The 23737-nt window shown below is 44.7% G+C and overlaps 2 protein-coding genes across 2 annotated transcripts in view; one reads left to right on the forward strand and one right to left on the reverse strand.

Annotated features, from left to right (window-relative positions):
- The window catches only part of LOC117148781 (roundabout homolog 2), a 39201-nt gene extending 24601 nt beyond the window's left edge, over positions 1-14600 (reverse strand). The window contains exon 1 of the mRNA XM_033316425.1: positions 14339-14600. Coding sequence (XP_033172316.1) covers positions 14339-14600 — 262 coding nt within the window. The remainder of the gene's footprint in view (positions 1-14338) is intronic.
- An 8444-nt stretch (positions 14601-23044) lies between these two features.
- LOC117150544 lies at positions 23045-23355 on the forward strand. The gene has a single exon (XM_033317475.1). The coding sequence runs from the start codon at positions 23176-23178 to the stop codon at positions 23353-23355; it is 180 nt and encodes a 59-aa protein (XP_033173366.1). The 5' UTR covers positions 23045-23175.
- Positions 23356-23737: the final 382 nt, after the last annotated feature.

The following is a 23737-nucleotide window of genomic DNA, read 5'->3' on the forward strand; positions in this document are numbered from 1 at the left end:
TCCGACTATGATCATAAATAAGCCAGCGATCTGGGGCGAGGGTTCCGACCTTCCGACTCTCCGCCGACTGGAGTGGCCACTAACAAAGCGGACTGGGGCTCTCAATGTCACATGTTGCATGTCCTGCGGCCAGACGAAGGAATCGGGAATCCACAATCCAGGGCCACTCGAAGCGCGAAACTCAACACTGACCAAGGGGATTGGGCGAGATGGAGGGATGATTAAGACACGAGGTCGAAGAGGAAATACCCTTAGAATGGTATTCCAGTGAAATTTCTAATGGATGGTGTATTGTGATTTCCAGCCCAACGATTTCGTGGTACTCTCTGAACAAAAGGCATCGATTTCACATATTTGCAGAACCAATAAGTTAATGCTCTGTTCAATAGATGTAAACATACGTGCTTAGTTGACTTTGATTTAGAAAAACACTTTCAGCTTTTGGGCAATGATCCATAAGAATTTAATTTAATTAACAATTTCTATATCTCTTAATGTTGTTCCACTCCTAGGCGATCTTATTGTTAATGAATACCCTTTGGTTAGGGTATTCACTTAGCGATGAAATAAAAAGCGAAAAAATAAACAGCCTCATCGGCCCTGGGCGAGATTTCCAAGTCGGATAAGCGGATGGCAGGACAACGGCGAGACTTGAACCAAAAAATGGGAATATATATATATAGCAGGAGAAGAAAGAAGGGTTGCCGTCTCTTGCGATGATTGATTTCATGCCAAAGTTGATTTCAATCAGCAATGTTTATGCAGTTTTTTTGCCCCTCGTCGCTTTTTCTGTCGTCGTCTGCGGACTTCAGTCGCTTGGGGGTTGGCTTTTGACAAGAATTATGACACTAGCCATATTTGGAGCCAGCCATTCCGAGGGAGCCAGTGGAAGGGGGCGGTGGGCGGGTCCGATGTCGTTTAATTGCCAAAAGCGCATAATTATAAGGCGTACGGAGCGTTCACTGAACCTCCTCCGCCGATTCGGAGGCTCATGCCCCGAGAAAGAGGAAATCAAAAAGCTAATAGGCTTTTTGGCACTGGTCCATTGTCCGAAAACTGAAGTACCAGCAGCTTAAGCGACACAAAACGAAGCCGAAACAACGTTAATCAAGAGCCATGAAATCGCATCGAAAGAGAAAACAACCAGGGGACCAAGAGCCAAGTGGAAGAAAATCAACAGATTCTAAGCGTTATTATTGGAGTCGAGAAAACAGACTTGATGATGATACAAATTGCTGTTATTAAAGCGCGAGCGGAAGGGATACAAATTGGTTCGGAAGAGGGGGAAGCTACAAAGATACTTTTTAAATGAAATGAGATGCGTCGCGGGCAGATGCGTGGTTGAGGCGGAACGAAGCGCTGCTTCCATTCCAAGAAGGTATTTCCCCAATTTAAGACTACATTTTAAAAATACATCAACTAAGCCCCAGAAAGTGGCAACTAAAACGAGAAAATTCGCAAACATTTCTCCTCCCGGGCACTCGAATACTCTGCAACCCTTGAGCTAATTTCGGGGCGCAAAAAGCCATTAAAACGAACCCTTATTATCCTCATCTAACGTCCAGTCGAGGGCCGTTGCCCCTGCCCCGGACAGACTGATTTAAGCTTCTTTGGCACTGGCACACACAACATTTAATAAGCGTTAAAAGTAAATGTCATTAGAGACCATCCTCTGCTGCTGCTGCTCCTTTGGCGCTGGCAGCATTCTGCGCTGACACTTGATGAGCTGTCATAACATTAGATCATGAAGGTCTACCGCCCCCATTTTCCCACTCGGCCCCTCATTAGTCTTGGGAGCAACTGTTTACTCAGCTTATTATGATAAACATTAAGAGTGCGGCGCTGGACGGCCGAAACTTTAACGCGCTTTAACCTGGCTTTTCCCAAAGAAAAGCGCTCTAATTGATTGATTGATGGGCGCATTGGGTGATTGACTGGCCATATGCCGAAGTCAAAGGTGTCAGAGAAAGTTTTCTTCTTAAATAAACAGATGAAATATTTATTTTACTTGCTGAAATATTTCCAGCATTTTAGGTCTATTTTTGTTTAATATTCGGAGCAGCTGTCATCGCGCGGGAAATTCGATGCGCTCAATGAAAAGAGACACTTAAGATTGGCTGGGAAATGCATATGCGGGGAAAACTCTAGGCTCTGGCCTGACTAATCATGGAATTATGAGCCGATTTGTTACAGAAAACTATTGAGTCTAATGAGTGAGATTGTGGTGGGCTGGAAAAATCTTCCGAGAATGGGAACTTGATTAAGATGTGGGCTCTCATGAGGCCTAAGAAGCGCGGATGATTTGGGAACGGAATAAACTGTATATATCCCCATATCTAAACGGCTTGCCACTGCAGCTTAAGTCTCTGATTGCCAGTTTGTGTTGCAGTTTTTTCCGCCTCACAAATGACTTCCGCCATAGACACAAATTATAATGTAAATCGATGCAACATGAACATGAAATATAATTGAATTGAAAATGTTGCCACACACGGGAGCAGCAGCAACAACTGACAGGCGACAGCGGCAGCAAAGGGCAAAATGCTAATAAATGCAAACAAAAACTCTGCGACTTGCAGCAGCAGCAACTCTAAGCACAAAGCAGCAACATCAGCGGAGACAACGGCAACATGAGGCACGGAGACAACGACAACGTCATGTAACTTGTAACTTGTAGCCGGGCATCAAATATGGCCAATCGAAGGGGAAGAATGTTACCTGGGCGGCAATATATCATCAAAGTGGATTCTGGATACTAGGTACTGGGTACTGGATGGCCTACGGATCATCGGCGATGGGAGGCAGGCATGGACAGAGATACAACCCGCTGCTGCTGCAACATCAAATCAATGCAATTTCCATTTGTAAATGACCAAAATGAGCTGCACAGAGACGAATGTTTGGGCTCGTTGGCGGGTTCCCGGGTTGGCAGCATGTTTGCAACATGGACCACCTGGAGGAGCCTCCACTGATAGAGTTCTTAGAGCCCGCCCCTCCCCAAGATCTGACATTCCATTTTCGCTATAATTAATAAACACATGGCAAAACAATTTATCAGTTGCTGCTGGCGCCCGAGTCATGGCAAATCGATTAAGCAATCTCTGGCTAAGCAAAGCAAAAAACCGAAAGGAAAATGAATTAAAAATTGCAAAAAAGAACAGCAAACTGGCGACTCATGTGAGCGCAGAAATATGAAAAACGACGCCGACTTCGGTGATGCATGTTGCCAAAGGGCAGCAGTAACTCCAAGACTTGCCCCCCGGCAACTGGGGGGCAGGATGAAAACCGCCAAGAAACCGAGAAAACTTGTCTGCTCTTTCGGGCAGATTTGTTTGCTTTTGCTTTACTTCGGCGGCAGCAGAAGCAAAAGCAAAAAATTCAATTTAAAATTATTGCTGCACTTTGCTTGTTGCTTGTTGCACGGCAGCAACATGTGCCTCCTCTTCTGCCTGTGCCTCTGCCGCTGCTGCTGCTGCAGTTGCGGCCCAAAAACATGTTGATTATTTTAAAAGGCAGCAGGAGAAATGGATTCGCGAGGAGCATGATAATTTGTTGCCAGCAACATGTCCAAAGTTCTTGTACTCCTCTCGCGAGTGGCAGCCTAAAAGTTTAATTTCGCATTTGGCATTGGGCATTTGGCTCATTTGCATTTTACTGTCAAATTAATCCAATTTAACACAAGAACCGCGACTCCACTCCACTCCACTGGGGAATTTCAATCCATTTCAGAGGGCTACGCAAAATGCGGCCTGCCAAAACGAACAACATAATTACCGTTAAGAATTGCGAGTTGCAACATCAGCAGCAGCGGCAGCAGCAACAATAAGAGACATGCCTCGGACAGGCAGCAGAACACAGAACGTTTTGGGCTCCTTAATTGCCATTGGGAGACTCCATTTGGCATGGCCGCGCAGTCCAAGGAGTCCAGCTGCCCAAGTGGCCAAGTGGCCAAGAGCACGACTTTGCGGCCCGAGCTCCGCGCATTAGCAATATGGGAAACGAATCGGGCTGAGTCGCTCTTGCTCTTGACCACCACAGGTAAACGAAGCAGCACAGCAGCGGCAGCAACATTGCGGCATGTGCAACATGTTGCTGCCTGCTCCCTGTTGCACGTATCGATCGCATTCCGCGTTCCTAATTCGCTAGCATTTTACCAAAGCTTCTTTACCATATTCAGCCGCACCGAGGTGGGGCAAGGGGGGCCCAAAGGAGCCAAGGCAGCAGATAGCGCGGCTTGACTTGACTGTCGCAAATCAGATACAAGAAAAGTGCTCGCGATGGGCGAGGAGTTGCGCCGAGGGGAAGGAAGAAACAATGCCGGACCCTGTGTTTAGCATATGCAGATGGGTACGGGTCTGGCTCTGGATCTCCATCTCAGCACTGAGGAAAATAGTCTACTTTTGCCAACATCTAGGGGATCTAGAGAAGATCTAGAATGATTGTGCAGATACTAGACGATTAAGATGGATTATTGATTATACAGGATTATACAGTTGGATTAAAACACTCTGAAGTTGACTAAATTTCTGCGTAGAGTTTCCGCGCAGTGTATAATTTTGTTGTCTCTTCCCGGTTACGCACGCTGGATTTGCAGCTTAAAATATTTGCATACATTGACCCCCCGAACATACCCTCCTGTCCTCTTCTGCAGGTACGAAATATATTAAATTTAAAACGGACCTCGAAACGAAACGAAAATATGTTAAACGCGTGACTAATGTGAGAACGTTCCACGAGATACATTTGGTTCGTTAGCCTTGGCACTGCGACGCTGATCAATGATCAAAGACCGACTTGAGCAACGGCAACTGCGGAGCCGAAGTTGGCTAATTAGCTATGCAAACTATGAGATACACAACACAAGATACCATGTATCTCAAAATGCCCCGGGCTTCATGCGTGCAATTCGCGGCGTTTTTGTTTTTCGGCTTAGCGAAAGAAAGTTTAACTCGATTTACTTCCAATTAGCTGCCATTTTCGGCTATTTGAGTGTGTATCTGTGTGGGCGCCAAATTTGTAGCTCGAAATTGCACAGATACGGATACGAGACCCCAGGAACGAACCCCAAAGAGTCTGTAATTTGACTAAAGACTGAAATTTGAATGATCGCTTTGTCTAAGTGGAGTCTGCGGTCTGGAGTTTGCAGTTTAGCGTTTCATGCCCGGAATCTCGAGGAGGAAGTATCTCTTAGAGAGCATGCGAATAATGCGATTTGGGGCTGGTCGAATGCGTTCGTTTAGCGATCACTTAAGTGCCTGCATACAGAGTTTATGTATCAGCAGCGGTCCGTCTGAACGGCACATTTTCATGAAAACCCAGAGAGAGGAAGTATGTGTTGATCAGTAAGGCTGCCTAAGATGGGAGCTCCTATAATACAGCTAGCAGCCTAGTTTTTATCAAGACAGGTTTCTGAGCTGCCTTTACAAAGCATAGTACTCCATCTGCACAAAAGATCTTAGGACTCTGTCAGCAGGAGTTCCTCAAATATCTAATCCTAATACAGTTTCCTTTCCAATTTCCTCGGCATATGGTTTTCCCTTCGCCTCTCCAGCCAATCTTCGAGTGAAGACTGTGCCCTGGGCCAAATGACACCTGCATCCATGGCTTCACTACCTAAGGCGAAACCTACTTAAGATACTTTAGATACTTGGCCAGCCCACGAGTGCAGTTATCTATCCATCGACTGGATGGGTCGCCTACCTACTCTGCGGATTGGGATTCAAGTTCGGATTCTGTCGCCATGGAGAACCTTTTCAGCCTCTTTTCTGGGACTATTTGCTTTTCAATGCTGCTTCGATTCGTGTTCTCCTTTTGTTGGGTTCGTTTTTATTGTTTTCCTCTATTTTTCGGGGAAAATTTATGACTTGCTCATGCGGGGAATGCGTTCCTTGTTTTTCCACCATTGTTTGACTTGGCTCGGCTAGGTTTTCTTTTCTTCGAGCTGTGAGACGACGATGCCGCTGCACCATTGGAATTCTCTACCTACGCAGCAGAGACCTCAGATTTTCCACTCCTTGAGCGGCTCGAATTGCCTTTGACCTTGCTTTGCGGCCATTTTCCAGGCGAGCGGACAGTGAAATAGATTTTCCCGCCACAATTAGGCAACTTCTTGGTCTCGCATTAAACGAAATTGTAGATGGAAATTGTTGCCGCAGCACTCCAAAAGCGGCGGAGCTAATCGTAAAAATTGTAGACGGGGAATTGTTAAATTTTATTGCCAAAACTTTTGGCCAACAAAATTTAATTTGCTCAACAGAAAAAACAACATCAAAAGCAGCTGGTTTTGGCCAAGACGAAGGAACAGCCAGAAATATATAATCATAAATACTTTTCGTGGGGGGACTTAGGTGTGCGTTTTGTGTGTGGGTTTCTCTACCTGGTGGGATTAGACCTGCCAATGCGAAATTATACAACTTTTATGTCTGGTCTTTGTTTTCCCTTGCTTATTGCTTTTCCAAGTCCTCCTTTTCGTGTGTGCGTGTGTGTGGGAGAGCGTGAAAATTCGCTAAGCCAGGTTAAGGCAACTTCTGTTATTGCTTCCCCTACGCATTCCGTGGGTCTTGACCCACCTTGTAGCTGCATCTGTATCCGAATCGGAGCTGTATCTGCGCGGCTAATAGAGATATGTCCGGCCTTGTGAGTGCAAAAATGTAATTTATACATTAACCCTTTGGGGCATCGTGTCACACGATTTGCATTGCATGTTGTCACGTCATGCTGTCAACAGTCGGCCAACAGCAACAACTGCAGCAGCCACATCGACAGCAGCAACACAGAATGTCGCGCGCAAGTTTGCACCTTGAATGAGATACTCCCGACTGCCATTCCCCTTGCAGATACGTGAGGAATGGGGCAAAAAGAAAAGATATTTTCCTGGCCTCTGGCTACTGTGAGTAATTAAGCCGCATGCCTTTTCCCAGTCGACGTCCCTTTGGGGCAGCTTCAAAAAGGGCCAGCCGCCGAGGTCCTCGCCCAATTAAAGCCCTATAAAAATCACTTAAGGGCCGCATTTGACAATCAACTTTAATAATAACACGAAAAGCCGTGCCCCCCTTTACTCACTCAACCTTGACCCGAACCGACGGCAGATATTTTCACAAAACATGGCCAAAGTCAGTGGCGCGGAGTTGGGAGGGGTCAGCGGGGCTGGCGAACAAGTTGCGATAACAACAACAGCAGAAAGGGCGCAAAAAAATTATGAAAAATTAATTTCTGCCCGACGGCAGATTTTCGCTTTTTTCGTGTTTTCTCTGTCGTTTTTACTGTGCGTGTGGGGCAGACAGACAGAAAATTGATGGGGGTTCGAGGGGATCAGGGAGATACATATTGCAATGGGGTTTATGCGTTATGCGCTGACTGATAAAGGATTTGCTCATAAAAACGAATGGCATGGAGATAAATAAGCGGATGAGTAGGATTCGCTGGCGATATGGGAGAATATATATATATATAGAGGAAATTATGAATCAATTATGATGCTAACTGCATGTGAGTTGCCATGATCATGCTAAATTGATTCTACATTTTGGCCGTCTTCTAATGATTTTATGATTATGATGTATTCACGATTTCCCGCCACGCATAAACATGATTGTCACACATGCCGCAAACGCAAATTCTCCCATCATTGAAAGGGGCATCGTTTTTTTCCCCTACTAAGTTGCAACTGCTGCTGCCCATGGACCTAAGCCCTTTTGTGCGGATGTTTTACAATGTGCTCCACTGTGTTGTGTTGTGGTAACGATGACGATTGCTGTCGATTGTGAAACCGACAAGGAGCAGCGGCAGCAGGAGCAGGAGGAGCAACATCACCACCGCCAACAACATACAACAGTGGCAACTTTGGCCTGCAGCATGCAGCCTGCGAAACCTTCGATTTGTTGGTCTGTCATCATGCCTCATCATTGTCAGCCGACTCATCCCGGCAGCCCGGCATGTGCAACGTTTTCATCATCATTATTTTATGTTGCAGAGACCCGAAGGCAGCCCAAAGGCTCCTTCGTTCCCATGTACCCCAGTCCTTCCTCCTTTTTTGTTATGCATTATTGAATTTTTGTTTATAAGACAACGACGTGTTTGGATGTCTGCTGTCGGGCAATTATTATGACTTTTAGCCCCGGCCTGAGAATGTTTACAAAATGCGCTGCAATGCAATGATGTTTATGAACCGACGGGGCTCCCGCAACGATTTCCGTTGAGATCGATCAAATAAAGTTATCACCCGGCCAGCAGCAATTGGCAATTGTCACAAGAACCGAATCACAGCCAATCCGAGTGCCAAACACTGTCAGTCCGGCTGATCCTCGTGTTGATTTCAGCCAGTTTTCCCCACACTCCCCCCAGAGATCGCGGATCCCGAATTCCAGATTGCAGATCGCGGATCGCTGGACGTTGATGCCTATTGACAGCTCACAGCGGTTTATTAATGATCATGCTGCGGCTGCCCAGAGATCGAGATATGGTCTCCGTGGATCTGTTGGATGGCTGGATGGTTGGATGTCTGGATGGCTGGCCCTGCACGCGATGTGCATCAATCTCAGATAAAGAAAGATCACTCAGCTGTCGGGCGATCACTTTAAGATCGCCGATCAGCGATCTGTGCTATGCAAATTCCCAGATCCCTTGGCCTCCCTTCGCTCGCTTGATTAATTGCCGCTGCACTTTTAATTATTTTCAAAAGCCGGATTCCTCGGCTCCCCTCAGGGGTTAATAATTGTACGCAGAACTGCACCAAGGCTGCCTTCCCCGAAATTCAAAACCCATTTCCCACAAGGTGCGTCAGCTAGCCAAATATTTGCTCCCCCGGAGACGAACACACCCGCCGTCTAACCCAGTTCCAAATTCTGATTGCAATGTTTGCCAGTTCTCTGGCATTTACCAAAGCGTAAACAATTCCACCAACAAATGTCGGAGAGTTCTGTAACTCGAAACGATCCCAGAGCCACGGAGACAGTCGTCTTTCGAGGGTCTTCAAATGTAAATACTGCTAAAATAAAAACAAAGACGAATCGGAATCGGCCAGTTGAAGTCGGAATGCCGAGAGGCGACAAGTGAGGCCTTATCTTAAATGCATGCCCCTCAGAAGAAGCGGGGAGTTGGGAAAGTGTCGCCGCACTGGGGAGTGATTGGCATATCGCATTTCCCCATTTGCCGTCATCGCAAAAGTGCAATAAATTAAGTCGGTGAAAAAGCACAAAATAAAGGAAAACCAAAGCCACAGAGTGCGGAGGGAAAACCAGTAAAATCTTGCGCCGCAGAGCAGGTTGACTGCCCGGTGGACCGTCCTCATCATCAAGTAACCAACTAAAAACCAAATTAATTTTATGACAAACTCGTTGAATGGCAAAAGCTACCAAATCTCCAGACGGACGTGGGCAGGTTACCCGGCCCACTCTGGGTTTATTTTTCAGTTGGCTGCGGAGAACAAAAAAAGGAATTATAAAACACAATCCGATGCGGCGATACCTGAATTAAAAGTGCTTAACTCTGGTGACCAGGCTCTGGTTACCCGAGAAAATTCATGGGAAATTTATGCGTGATTTGTTTGAGAGGTTTACGAGTAGTGGTGCAGAGAAATGAAGTTGTTGAATATTTTAAACGTAGTAATCTTGAGTGCCCCATATGTTGTATTTAAATAAATACAAAACAGGAAAGTATTAAGATCATTTCGTTATCTAACCAAAAGCAATTAGAACCGCTACATAATAACCATAAAATGTAAAAATAATATCCTAGCACTTACTAAGAGAGCTATCTGCACATTTAGCTGACCATTTGAATTAGTTGGTGCCACATGGTGTCTCCGTCTATTGCCGCATAATAGACACCAAAGGCATGGCCAATAGTAGGATCCCCCTTTTCCAGGTAGTATGAGTTCCATCTGGTGCATGATCCCTAACTAAATGCTTTCTGCTTTATGGCACTGGCAATGCCACCGCAATATCAATATCAAGTTTATTTTAGCTTTTTAGCATATTTTAGTGTCTTATCAGCGGCCGCCGATGGCAGCAAATGAGCGTGAGTTGGGAGTGAGTAAGTGGTGAGGTGGGGGGGACTGGCAACATGTTGCTGCTGCAAGAACAAGGCTCCATTGTAGGTTTCGCCTGGGTTGACAGTCATTTAGATTTATGGCTGATTGTCTGCAACGGCAGCGCCTTTTTATAGCCAACTTGCTTTGGCTTTAACTTCACCTTGTTGTTGCCTTATTTGCACGCAGAGTCAGCAATCCAATTTTTGCATGTTTGTTGTCGTGGCCGCTGCTGTTGTTGCAACTTGCTCTTGCTGTTGTTGCTGTAGCCGTTGTCGTCGTACGCAGGTGAGTACAAGCCGCAAATGCAACAACCGCGAAACTTGTTTAGCAACATTGGCCAATTTGCATGTGTCGCACTCGCTGGCAAGACTTTAGACACGGCTCTTGGACTTGGAGTTCCCATTGGAGTCGGAGTCGCAGTCGCCGTCGTAGTCCCCTCCAGATATTAGATATCCGCAATGCGATAAACGTCCAGCGATGGACAATCGAGTCGAGTCTAGTCGCAGTGAATCGAATCGAATCGAGAGTCGGGACTCTCATTGATTTAAATGCCGCGCATCTTCGGTGATTCGAGGATCGCACAGCAAGTCGCCGATTGAGATTAAGCCGTTTGTCAACTTGTCATAATTGCCGGCATTGCGGACTCCACGGCGCCGATCTCCTTGGGCTTGTTAACAAATTATAAAAACTTTTCGAACCCACTCAGAAAGAGGCAAAAATAGAGAGAGAAAAACCCAAACGCCAACGTTGTGGCAACTGACTGCAAACGATGACTCAAGGCGATTCTTTGAAAATTTTTCATAATTTCCTCGCCGCGCGTAGGCAGCTGAAACTTAAGCCCCAGCCCGAACTCCAACCGAACCCCAAATGGCGATTGCTGGCGGCCATGTCTGCCACAGCAGCAACTTGCAACTTGCGACTTGCAGCAGCAGCAGCAACCTCATCAAGTGCAAATATGCAAATCTCTGGCGACGACGACTTGCTTAAGGATAAATGACAAAGACAAAGACAAACCTCTTTTCGGGACAGCAGGAAATTTCAGATTTGTGTAATTAAATACGTATTAGCCGAGCGAAACTTGTTGATCCACCCAGTTAACTCATTTCGCCTAGCTGTAAACTGTTTTTCCTGCAGGCAAAGGATAATAATGGTTGGCTTTTGGCGTTAGCATTAATTTATTCTTTAGGATAGTTCTGAAGCTAAGATTTCAATGAATCTCCCAGAGATATGCCTCTCTCCAGTCGGTTTCCCGCACTGCTTTTCCCATAACTTGTGAATCAAATTTCCATGTTGATTGACCCCACCAGAATTGCATATCCTCCTCCAGTTACAGCCCTCCGCGAGCTCCTTTCTCCACAAAAAACTCCTTTGCACAAAGCATTTCCAATGCAATTTGCGAACCTTTTTCTCACCAAGCTCGACTCAGATTTGCTCCGAGCTAAGCACCACGAACGAATATAAACGGGCTGAAAAAACTTTTCGGAAAATCCAGCAGTAACGCCTTCTCGAAAAACGAATAACCATTTTCCAGGCACTGCATTGCATTGCATGCAAAAATGTGGCCAACAGCAACGGCTTTAAACGCCAACTGGCATAACTGCAACATTTCGGATGCAAGTTTGCATTTTACGCGGCTGCCAGGCTTAATTTTCCTTTATTTTTAATATCGCAGCCGAGCAACGGCAACAAAATGTACATAAAACCCACGGCTATATCAAGTACGACCAGCACCCAGATATACCCACATATACACACTGTTCACTGGACTGGACTGGCTGTCAGCCTGGGTCTCCAGATCTCCAGGAAGCAAGAAATAACAAAAATCTTTGCGTAGGCAAAACTTGGCTCCGACTACCCAGCTGACCATGTCCAAGTCGCCTTTCAGCCTTTCAGACTTCCAGAGTTCCAGACCGATGTCTCTGGGCTCTGCGTTCTGGGTTCTGGCCGTCGTCGTAAGCCTGTTGTTTTAAATAATTAATTATTGTTTGGCTGGCAAATAGTCGACTGGAGATCGAATGCTCTTAGGAGAGGCGTACTGAAGCCACGGTTGGTTGCAATTAGAAGTAAATGCTTTTCCCCAAGGAGTGGCTATGTGTTTTCTAAGGAATTCGATCCAAATTGATTTCATTATTAGAAGTAAAACTACATATTACTGAAAACCTATCACTCCTGTGCCAGTCGGTATTTTCGAATATTCCTAGAAGTACGTCGCTATCCGCAAGACCTTTCGCCAGCCGACTTGCAACACCTCCACCCACATTGGCCCGACTTTCAATCACATTCCTGCCCCAAACTGTGTGCCAACGTATCGGTGCAAGCTATGGCATGGATACTATCCCATAAGACCCCTCATTATCTAGCCTGCAGCTGGGAGCAAATGGGAGATCTCGTTGAGTGCCGGGCGATTGGTAGGGCAATCATGTGATTGAACAAATAACATGCTACGGAGCTGCCACAGCACTTGACTCCATTTCTTCGCCCGGGAAAGTAGGAAAACTAAGCCAGAGACCGCTACTTAGCCCAATTTTCGCATAATGCACATGAGAAAATTGCACAAGAGCCGAAAGGCTTTTTCCAGGCACCCAAAAAAAAACACAAAAAAATGCCAACATAAACGGCCAAGACAAAGGAAAGGATAGACTGCCACCCCCGGAGTCAAAAAAGAAAAAAAAAACAGAAAGGGAGAGAGAAGTGCAGTCAGTCCAGTTAGCTGGAAAAACGCTCCCCAGAGTGGCATTAGAAGGTTGCCAAGGCTGTCAACCCTGCAACTTTGTGTTGAAGGCGATAATTTTTATGACCCCGACGGATTCTCAAGCCGACTGCGATTGACCCACCACCCAAAAGCTGGGCTGCTAACTGGATCTCGCTGGTCACACACCACCAGAAGTGAGGAACAAAATCCTGTCGTGTGCCGGTGCAGATAATTTTATACAATTTATTATATCAAACGGGCGACGTCGCGTGCAACACTTGCCACGTCACATCGGGCTTTTCGGGATGGGGACACTGAGATACAGATACTTGGTGCTGCAACACACAGCCTCAGGTTGCGTGTTCAAGTGTTTACTGAAATCCGAATTCAAAAATCCCAATCCCAATCCAAATCCGAGTTGCGTGTGTCCATGGACGATATCAGTGGACTGGGCGTCGTTGGTTTGGCATTAAAAAGCGTTTAATAAGCATTAGATTACAACATTCTCAGCGTTGCAAGGGGTGTGACGACTTAAGCTCATTTAGATATATGTTTTATCGGCGTAGCTATAGAGCCATGAAATCGCCAAAGGGTATAATTTAAAAGCGTTGCTTAACTCCCGTTCCTTAACCCGCCAACCTCAAACCATTTCGCTTTAGTTTTCTTTTTGAACTTGCCATCTCGACCACAAAAGCCACAAACTCGATTCTTTGTTTGATTTTCCTGTAATCAGTTGCGAGATTGGAGCGGGAAACTACACTCGGTTGATTAGTCTTTCGAACTCATTACTCATTTATCTAAAGTTCGGTTTTGGTTTTGATGAGTGATCTTTCCCGAGATCCTCCCTTAGGGGATTTACCCTCATCCAACTGAGTTTCCACATATGCATTTTGTTCACTTTGGTTTTCGTGTTCGATGTGTAATACGATCTGTGTATTCTTTGGAAGTTGTATTTAGTTTTCCCAAATGTGATCCCTAAGTGGGTTCAGTGGGTTAGCATTTGTTTTTTGGTGTTCGTAATGTGGTGATAAGGGAGGGTGAGGAATAAGCCGCATTGTTTTTTAAAGTATCCATACTAATAGATACTTCTTAACCTTCCCTAACCTGCAGATAACTTCTGAGAGATCTCTGGAATTACGATACCGATTGCGATGCCCCGCCAAAGCCCAAACCATCCAGCTATGCCCATCCAAAAGTCGCCCCATTACGTGCATCTCTAATGAGAATCGGGAGAGAGAGGCATGAATAATGGGTCTATGGGCAGAGTCGATGTCGCGTTGTCTATAAAGCGGCCTTAAAATCCATTAGCGAACGTTGCAGGCATAAATAAACCGCAGTGCCTTAATTTCACTTTGTTGTTCGGTCGGGCCGCGTGTGTTGCAACCAAAAATAGCCAAAAGACGGAGTCGACCAACAAAAAAAACGTAAATGGAAACAAATGACGCTAATAAATAAATGGGGAGTGCAGCGACATGAGGAGGCAACTCATATGCGGCCGCGAAGGATTTTCCCTGGCTCCGGGAGGAAATAGTTTGTCATATTGCCCTTCAAACTAATACAGAGATCCCACAATGCAACTCTGGAGGTGGACGCATCTTGCATCTGTTGACACTTACCCTTGAGCGCTCCGACTTGAGTTAATCCGTTTAATCCCGCGAGGAGCAGCAGCAGTGGGAATACTGCGCGTCGACTCCGATCGACTGGCATTATTTTTAGCCGCTCCCCATGAAAATCTCGATTGTTTCTGTGTCGGCGTTTGATCTCGCTGGCAGTTTTATTTTTGATTTTGCTTTTGATTTTAATTTGAATTTCGCTTTCGTTGGTTAAACACTGAGGTTGCAACCGCTGCGGCACGCCACGCATCTCGCACAAATGCATTTTGTCAAGTATTCTCGTTTCGCCTCCTTAATTGCACACCATTTAAAATAGATTTGCACTCATTTCTCGATACGCGCAATCTTTCGGATCTTCTTGTTTTGGCACACACAGTATTTCTATTCCTCCGAGTTAGTTATTCGCTAGAATCTGAATCCATGGCGGCGCCACTAAGTCCGTTTCCCGGAACGACGACGCGCGGAACCCGACGGATCGAACGGATACGGATATATGGACTGTATCTGTATCCGCGGCACATGCGAACCGGCTGACAATCGAAATGCGACTGAGGAACGAATTCTCGTTTCGCCTCGGAGCCGCCACCCGAAGTCCACTTCGGCTACTGCTTCGTGTCTCTGTTTCCGAGTACCATCTTGTATCTGTTTCGCTTCGTGCGCTGTTCCGCGTTCCAGTTCGTCCCGCTTGTTGCATGCTGTGGAACGCGTTGGACCTTTGTTTACTTTTACTGCATGCAGTGCGAAGACGGTTTGTTTTGTTCCGTCTTCACTCGTTCCGATCCACGTGCCCTAGGTTTCTCGTCTAGTCGGGCAACATTTCGGGTGGTGGTGCATCATCATGTTGCTATTGAGTGGGTGTGAATGTGGAATAGGTATCTGACTTCCAGGACTCCTTACTCCTTTAGTAAGGAGTTGTTGATTTGTGTACATTAGATGGGGATTTCTTTGCAGCACAACACATAGTTGTGCTACTCATAAGTTATGGTATGAATAATCTGCTTCATTTGCTCCTACAAAAGAATCTACATTCAAACGGACTTTAACACGCCACATCCATTCCAGGTCCAACTTGTTTATCTCCAGCTCTTTTCCATTTTATTCGATCATTCAAGCTCTTTTTCACGTTGTCAAGCCAACAAATTGCCAACCTTTGTGCCGCTCAGCCTCGATAGTTTCCATCCGAATCCGAAAACATTTCGAGCTCGGATAATCCCTACTTGTTGCGCTTTATTGCCCTCCAGCTCCGTCGTGTCCGCTTAACCCTTCGCCGACACAGAGCGTCGAAAGAGCCCCTCCAAAGGGGCGACCATTTCCTATCTAATCTGCTCGAGTGCCCCACTCACTCTCCAGCTGTTAGCTCATCTATTTCCAAACTGCAATAAAGCCAGACACAGTTCTAGACGATCCGTTTCACAATGCGATGAATAGAAATCAAAGTGGAGACCCGTTCTTGGACACTGTCCCAATATCTAGACGCCTCTGCGCGCTAATGAATTTCGAAATCAATTGAATGGCCAGCTAGACGATATTGTATTAATTTATCAAAGTGCATATCCGAAAGGGCTTTCCTCTATAAATCGCTGCCTAATTTCCCAGCGTTTGTTAAATAATCAATAACTTTTCCTCCAGGTAGAGTCTCTCGGCCGAGTGTGAAGTCGGTTCATTAATGCCGTTGCTCAGAAAATGCAGATACAGATACATTCGACGGGCAGAGAAGTGTAAAATAAAGGTGTGTACCTTTCCTATAAAGGAACTGTGCGTGCATTTAGGAGCGGGCAGGTGTGGATTCCCTTCCCCCCTCCCCTTCTCAGAGTGCATCACAATGTGCATTGTCTCTGCGAGAAAGAAAGGTCAAAGTGCGTACGGCGTATGTGAGTTTGTTGCCTTCTCAAGTCCCCCGATTCTCCGATCCCGACTCTCGAATCCCGATTCCCACTGCCGCTCACCTTTAATAGAGGCGAAGAATCCAGGTAGAGGAAAGAGAGAATTTGTGGCAGGTAAACCATATTTCAAATGCTGATAATTGGCCAATTTACAGCCAGGGCGAGTTGCTCTGCTTGAAAGACGAGATATCTGAGCCCGGTTGCCACGCTTCATTAGCACTCGGATGAAGTTGGGCAACGCTGCAAGTATATCCGATAGATGTATTACTATATATTCTTTCCTTTACCTTACTAAAGTAAATACAATCCCATTTGCTAACTATCCGTTGGATTCAAGCTTGGATTTCTGATCTACGCCCGCAACACCCAAAATATTTACATCTTAAGCTGGCCCGATTAAGCCTGCCAAGCCATGACCTTACCAAAAACAGAGGGCCAAGAAGTTTGGCAACACTGCACTGCACCCTGAGTTATCTAGGCTGAAATGTTGACACTGCCTTTGTCATGTTTGGGCCTATCGCCCTCTCTTTCCAACCGGCTCGTCCCTCTCTGTCACACAGTCTACTGACTGACTGTTTGTCTGTCATGTCGGTTGGTTTAAGCCTTGTTAATGACATGTAAGTTGCGTCTCAATTGCGGATTTGCGAGCTTCCAAACGAAATGAAATGACATTTTGATTGTCAAGCCAAAGCCGAAAAAGATGAGAGGCAGGCGAAACTCACGAAACTTATAAATGCACTTTAATGTACGTGTTTAAGTTTATTGGAAGGATGCGCTGCCTTCTTTTCCTTTCTCGGGCCATTTGTGCGCTCAAAAGTAAACAAATTACGTATACGTGCACACTCAAGATAATTGAAATTAGCGACTGTGACAGCATGATTACCTTCCCCAACATCTCCAGGGATCCGCCCATCCACAAATCCCGTGGACAAACAACACACGAGCGAGGATGAGGATGCGGGGCCTCAGATACGAAATACGTCCGAAAGATACAGATACACACGCACCACGTATCCGAAGACGCCGAACGCCCACTCGAGTGCCAAACCCCTATTGAGTGGGTTTTTTGGACAGGCCACGAGTGTGGATGCTTCTGCCTTCCCATTTCCCATGATATACACTCGAAAAAATTACACATGTCGAACAGAAATGCGCAATAACTTACTCAATAAGAATCACAGAAATATAAAATATTCGATTCCCAAATGCCTATCAGTTCTTTTTTTTGACAATGCTATAAAAGTATCTTGATCGTTACTTTGTTTTGCTCAGTGTACCAATACGAAAACAGAAAACTGAAAGCCCAACCCAGAACGCATTGAGATTGCGTCTGAGGTTTGTACAATTGCTGGATATATGATAATGAGCAGGAAATGAGTTGAGTGTGAAATTTATGGGCAGGAGTGCTGTTCTATGATTTCCACAATGACTTATGATCGTAATTAAAAAGTTTTCCGAGAGTGTCAATAAAATATTACGCCTTTCAGAGGTGGCTCATTGGAAGGGTAAGTCCATGCCTTTAACACATCATCTATCATCTAATCCCGCTGGTCCCAAAAATATTCGTGAAAATGCAGCAGCTTGCACATAAAATGGTAATCCCATTAGCATAAACTAAATGCAACAAATGAAATTAAAAGTCAATAAAAGTTTAACTAGCTCGAACAATAAAAATCAGCGACTGTATTCTGTTGGCTCTGGAATAAATCAAATGACAAAAAACAAAAATGTTTGCAAAATAATAACTTTTGAGTAAATTATAGGGATATGGCGAGCATAATGCAACCAAATGATTGTTTTTATATTTAATTACCAAATTATACGAATAAATCGTATTTGGGGAGTTTCTAATACCAATGGGTAGTAATTAAAAATAAATAATTTTCAAGGGCTGTATTTAGTATAACCCCATATCGAATTTCTTTCATTAAGCTAGAAGTGTAATGCATACGTCATTATTTTTTACTTTGGAATTCATTAAACCAACAAACTACCAAATAAACGACCCCGACTACCCTATATTATTCGTAATTAGAGCACATTTATTTGCAAATGCTTTTTGTTGAATTTGCATTCGCTTTAATTTTCGTTTGAAATGAATTTGGATTTCGATGTGCAGGCGGTGATAGCTGCTTATTAACATTTGTTGCTTTTATGGCTTTTAATTAATATTTTCAGTAGTTCGCCGCCGAAAAGACCACCAGGCGAGACGGCAACAGCGGAGAAAGAGACGGCGATGGCGATAACTCTTCATGCATTCAGTCGTGCATTCAGCTTTTTGTTTGAGTGGGCGGGAGTATTTCATTTGAATGGTTTATTTGTGTGGCGCTTTTTCGGTTTGGGGAACAGTTTCGTAATCAAGATAATCATAGAGTGGATTCATTAAAATCGAAATATGAGCAGCAACAAAAACAAAAAGCCAGCGAAGCTTTTGAAGCTGCTGGCGGTCCCTCCGAAAACCCAACAATCCAGCAATCCAACAATCTAACAATCCAAAAGTCCCAAACCCCCGACGTTTTTCAATGTGTGGCAAATAGTTTTGTAGATTTCTATCGAAAAAAATGTTTGTTGTTTTTCGGTTTCCATTTTAGTTGTTTTCTGGTAGCAGAAAATAAACAGCAGGCGACCACCGCCTATGGGCATAATTAATTACATATTTCAATTGTGCGACACTGGGGGATTACGAAATGTTCAAATTGTCATTTGTTTGTTTAATGCTTGCCCTTTTCATATGAGTATGAGTAGCGTTTCATTTCGATTTTTTCGAGTACCATTGAATTGCGATTGAAAGTTCATCGGGCTTTAGCCGTGGCTAATCCCAAAACAAGCCCCGGATCCCCGCTCCCCTCATCTAATCTCTTAATACCGCCAACAACCCATTGTTAGCCATCCAGACGGCCAGTCAATTTAAGAACCATCTATCATTAAATAATTTGTTAAATTTCTGCCAAACCAACAGCGCCACGAAGACCCTCGGGAACCGCAGTTTGGGCCCTTCTTCGTTCTTTTTCACTTTTAATTAGCTGTGCAGCCGATAAAAATGCGCTGAAAATGAAGCGGATCGGCTCCGCCAACAACAAATCCAAAGGCATCCGCTCCGGGGCGGCGAAGGGGATTCAGATATAGATATGGGAAGCGGATCCCATCGGCCAGTCGGCTGAAGATTCGCACGCAGGCTTCTGGGAGAAAGAGGGTCGTTGAGAGGCTTGAAGAGGAGCGAAAATAGAACTACAGTGATCACTCTAACAAAGTAATTTGTAAAGATTTGGCCATAATTTGATGGGCTTGAATCACAAAGGCTGGTTTACATTTGACCATATGACTTATATTTCGCTTTTGAGAAACTCCATAAGAACCAGATTCGTTGTAGCCATCAACCACTGTACCCATCCGGGAAAAAGGGACAGATTTTAGCAGTGCCGTTGGCAATGGCAAAGGCGCTGGCGAAATGATCGCGTCTGAATGGTTAGTACGTGATCGGTTCATAAAACTAAAAGCAGCCATAAACTGATAATTTGAGAATTTATAAAAAAGCGGAGATGCAGACATCGGGGTCTTATGGGTTTCGGGCGATTGATCGACTTGAGTAGCCCAAACACAGACAGGAAGCACCGACCATCATTGATTTTGATGATATTGACGATAACGATCATGGTGATGATAATAATGATGATGGTGATCCCTATGTTTTCTTGGAAGGATTGCTCATAGCCCCTCATCTAAGACACCCACTATATAGAAAAGAATTCGCTATCTAAATCAATTAAGTAGGCTAAACTCAAATAATTAATAATGTACTTTTATCTTAGTGCCGGAATAAGTTAAGACCCCCTAGAAAACATCTGACTTTTACGGCGGACGAAAGTCCTCGTGAGGGGAGAATACCTTACAGAAAGCTGTAAACTGCCAAAGTTTGTTGACTAATCCCCTTGTGGCCCAAAGAATGTGTTTCGAATTTCATTGCCAGGCTTGATCCGTGATCCCTGTTTATGTTCCAGTTAGCCGAGTGGGTTTCATGATTAAGTTTTAGTGCGTTTTCGTTTCGAGGCGATCCATTGTGCCAACTCTTTCGACACGAGAACTCAGCTCACTGAGTGCCGGGCTGTTGCTTCTGGCGGATCGTAAAACGCTCAGTCTTCCCCGCCCGAGTTTAATGATCGTCGGAGCTAATTAAAATATTTAGCTGGGGACGGTGCAGCGGAACTGGGCGGGCTGCACACACAAATGAAATTCGTGTTAATTTTTTTACGGCCTCGATTTGCAATTTGCCATAATTAAGCATTAGCCATTGTGGTGTGTCATAAATCGGGGACGGAAAAGTAAAGTGAGGCGTTGCAGGGATAGAACGAATCTTATCTGCAGGTCAAGAGCGTCGGCGACCCAAGATGCCTATAAAAATTGAAAATTACCAACGCAACGAGATAGAGTCACAGCTACAGATACAGATGCAGATACAGATACACATTCTGTTACAGGGTTGAGGGCATCCCGAATCGCTGCCATGAATGAAATGCGTACTGAATGAAATGGGTCTGGTCTGGGAAACAGACTCCCCAGAGCCAAATCCAGATCTCGAACTCGTCTCATCGCCATGGCAAATTCGAGCTAAAAGACACAAAAAACAATGTTCTTCTTCCCCCATTATGATTATTATAGTTTTTGTTCGGCTGTGTGACAATGTCGGATTCGATTCCCGTGTCTTTCGCTCGCATTTCAATCGTCGGATGAACGCAGCACCGATCCGAATCCGAATCCGAATCAGGGTTCTGCTGTCGCAGAGGCGTCGATAAAACCGCAGGGGGTCATAAATTTTTCGAGCTTCTTGCGTTTTGTTTGCCTGGAAATATCAATTGAAGTAGCCGCCGGCAGTCCAGTCCAGCCAAAGTTATCGCCAAAAAATAAAGAATGTTCCTCGGGGAGATACAAGTTCTGTTTCTTCCTGCAATATAACTTTTATTTTTGTTTTTAGTCACTGCAACCCTTTTCTCTCGTCTCTTGTTGTTTTTTCATACTGGGAATGTGTCATGTAAGATAGGAATTATCGTCGATGGGTATTTTCGAAGGGGTAATGACATGGCAACTTCAACTGAAGAAGAATGACGTTAAATAAGAGAGGAGCCGTGGAATCACAGTCACAGGTGTATGTCATAACTCCATAATAAATTATTTTTATGCCTTATATATATGTGTTTACTTAACCAAACTAGTGGCTTTCTGAACCTTACAGCCCCTTCAATTCATAAAAAATATTTAGTATTTGTATTTAGTTACAGGTAATGTGTACGTCTACCCTTTCCCGAAATACGCATCTTCTCGCTGCTATCGCACACGATTTAGTGTCGTCTTTGTTGCTTATCTGCGGCTGCTTTCTTCCAGTCAGCAGAAGACGCGTCTTCGGAGCGATCCACCTCTCCGGTATCCCCGTCTCGTTCTCCGATTAGCCCCCTCTGTCGCACTTGGACGACGTCTGGGGAGCGTGTGTCATCGCAGTTAAGTGGCGCGGCAAAGAGTTAATCTCGTCGATAATTATAATTTATGGCTCGCTGTGGGTTCACCTTCTTCAAAAATACTGCAACTTAGCGTGGATGCGTTTCACTTTTTCAGTTATTTCTTTTATTTATTTAAGTTTGTTTTGTTGCTTCTCTTTGGGACTTCAGTGCTCCATCATAATCTCAATTTTAATTGGAGTTTCGGCACAAAGGAAAATCAACGCATCGAGTTGTTTTCCTTATTTTTACTTTTCGCTGCCGTCAAACTGACAATATTTATGATTCAGATTGCTCATTGTAATTGATCATTGTCTGTGGCGATCATAAACCATGGGCCCCACTGTACTGCTGCGTTTATGGCGCGCCCAATTATGTCAATCACAGTTAGGGGCTACTACACTTTTCCGTTGACCACATTTCACTCGTGGCCGGGACACCTCCCCCCACACTCACCTACATAGATACCGGAGCTCCATTGTATCTATATCGTAATTTATCAAATTGATAAGGCCGGGAGGCGATGTCTGGAGGTGGAATGATCAATGGTGCCCTGTGATCGCAGCTAGTCCTTAATCTCGGCCACATTAACTCAATTTGCGTGATAAATAATAAGCGCGGCTCAGCATTCGAGCAAATCGTCTGCTCACTCTGCTCAGCCACAATCATAATTTATCAGTGGTCCATCGCACAGTGGGACGACAGTGGCAAACAATATCTATAAATGGGTAATATGTATAAGACAATGGTTCGTCTTATTTATATGTTAAGATTACTGGCTTTACTTGGATGATGCATTTTAAATCTTTGTGGATCTCCATTTCCACATGGGATTTTAGTGGAATTAGAGGGCATACCACAGTGAACTCAAAGCCTGGTCAGAACGAATCTATTTAAAGACCCACTCTGAGCGGCAACCACCTCCCGTTTAACTCGCCCACCTCCATTCCGATTCGGAATTCCCATCCACTTCCACCTCGACCCCAACACCAACCCCAACCGAAGTCTCCACCTCCTCCCGAGTGCGAACAGGCCCAGAGCACTTAATCATGCGAGTCTTGTTGCAGATTAACTCATTACTTAACACTTTTCCACCGCCGAAGAAACTGACGGATGTTGATGAGCATAATTGTGTGGCCACAGTGTAAATCGGAAAGGCCAGCTAAACTGGCGAGATGAAGACGACAACACCTACAAATCAGCAAGGCCTCAGATACGGCACGATACACTGAAAAAAGTGTAAATGAAATTTTAGGAAAATATTGAGCTATGTTGCTTGAGCGTTTATGAAGGCAATATCTGCCTTTTTAATCAATAAAAAAATATGAAACGTACAATTGCTATATAAATCCGTTTTACTAGATAATACCTTGAATATAAAAATATTTCTTGTAGTGATATCCCCTGTGGGGCGTGCCCATCGACATCGATTTGGACTGTTTCGTGCGCTGGGGAAAATGTTTCAAAATTGATGTTCACCTTCTGCCATGTTTGCCAACCCTCCTTGGAAGTCGGGGGACTCCTCCTAATGACTCGGAATATGTTTTGCTGTATTCGTAGCATTAACATTCCTTCGCAGCCAAAAATGTCTTCAGAACATATAGTGGATGTTGCGCAAACAGGCTTAAGTAGAACTCACCCGAGTAAGTAGCTCATGGATGTCACTGGAAACTGTTGTGCTGATGGCTTTCTGGGATTGGCTTGGCTTTGAGTGCATCGGCGGTTAATTATACCTACAAAGATTTTGTGTGGCATATTCGGAATTGAAATTAATGATCTCCGATGAAAATCATTTGCATAAGGAAGTGCATGGCCGTCAATTGGGGGAAATTTATAAGAAGGAAGTGTGGACATGATTAAAGTGAAGAGGGCAAGTTCCATGAAATGTATTATTTCTTCACAAAACTTGTAAGTTTATAAACAATAACTTAACAAGTGCACTCCCACATCAGAATCATTGTGAATGACTTCCCAACCAATAACCTTTTCGGTAATAGAGCCATAACGAAATTGTTATGCAGCACCATAGGTTT

This window comes from Drosophila mauritiana, chromosome 2L (assembly GCF_004382145.1).
Source record: "Drosophila mauritiana strain mau12 chromosome 2L, ASM438214v1, whole genome shotgun sequence".
Classification (NCBI taxonomy): Eukaryota; Metazoa; Arthropoda; class Insecta; order Diptera; family Drosophilidae; genus Drosophila; species Drosophila mauritiana.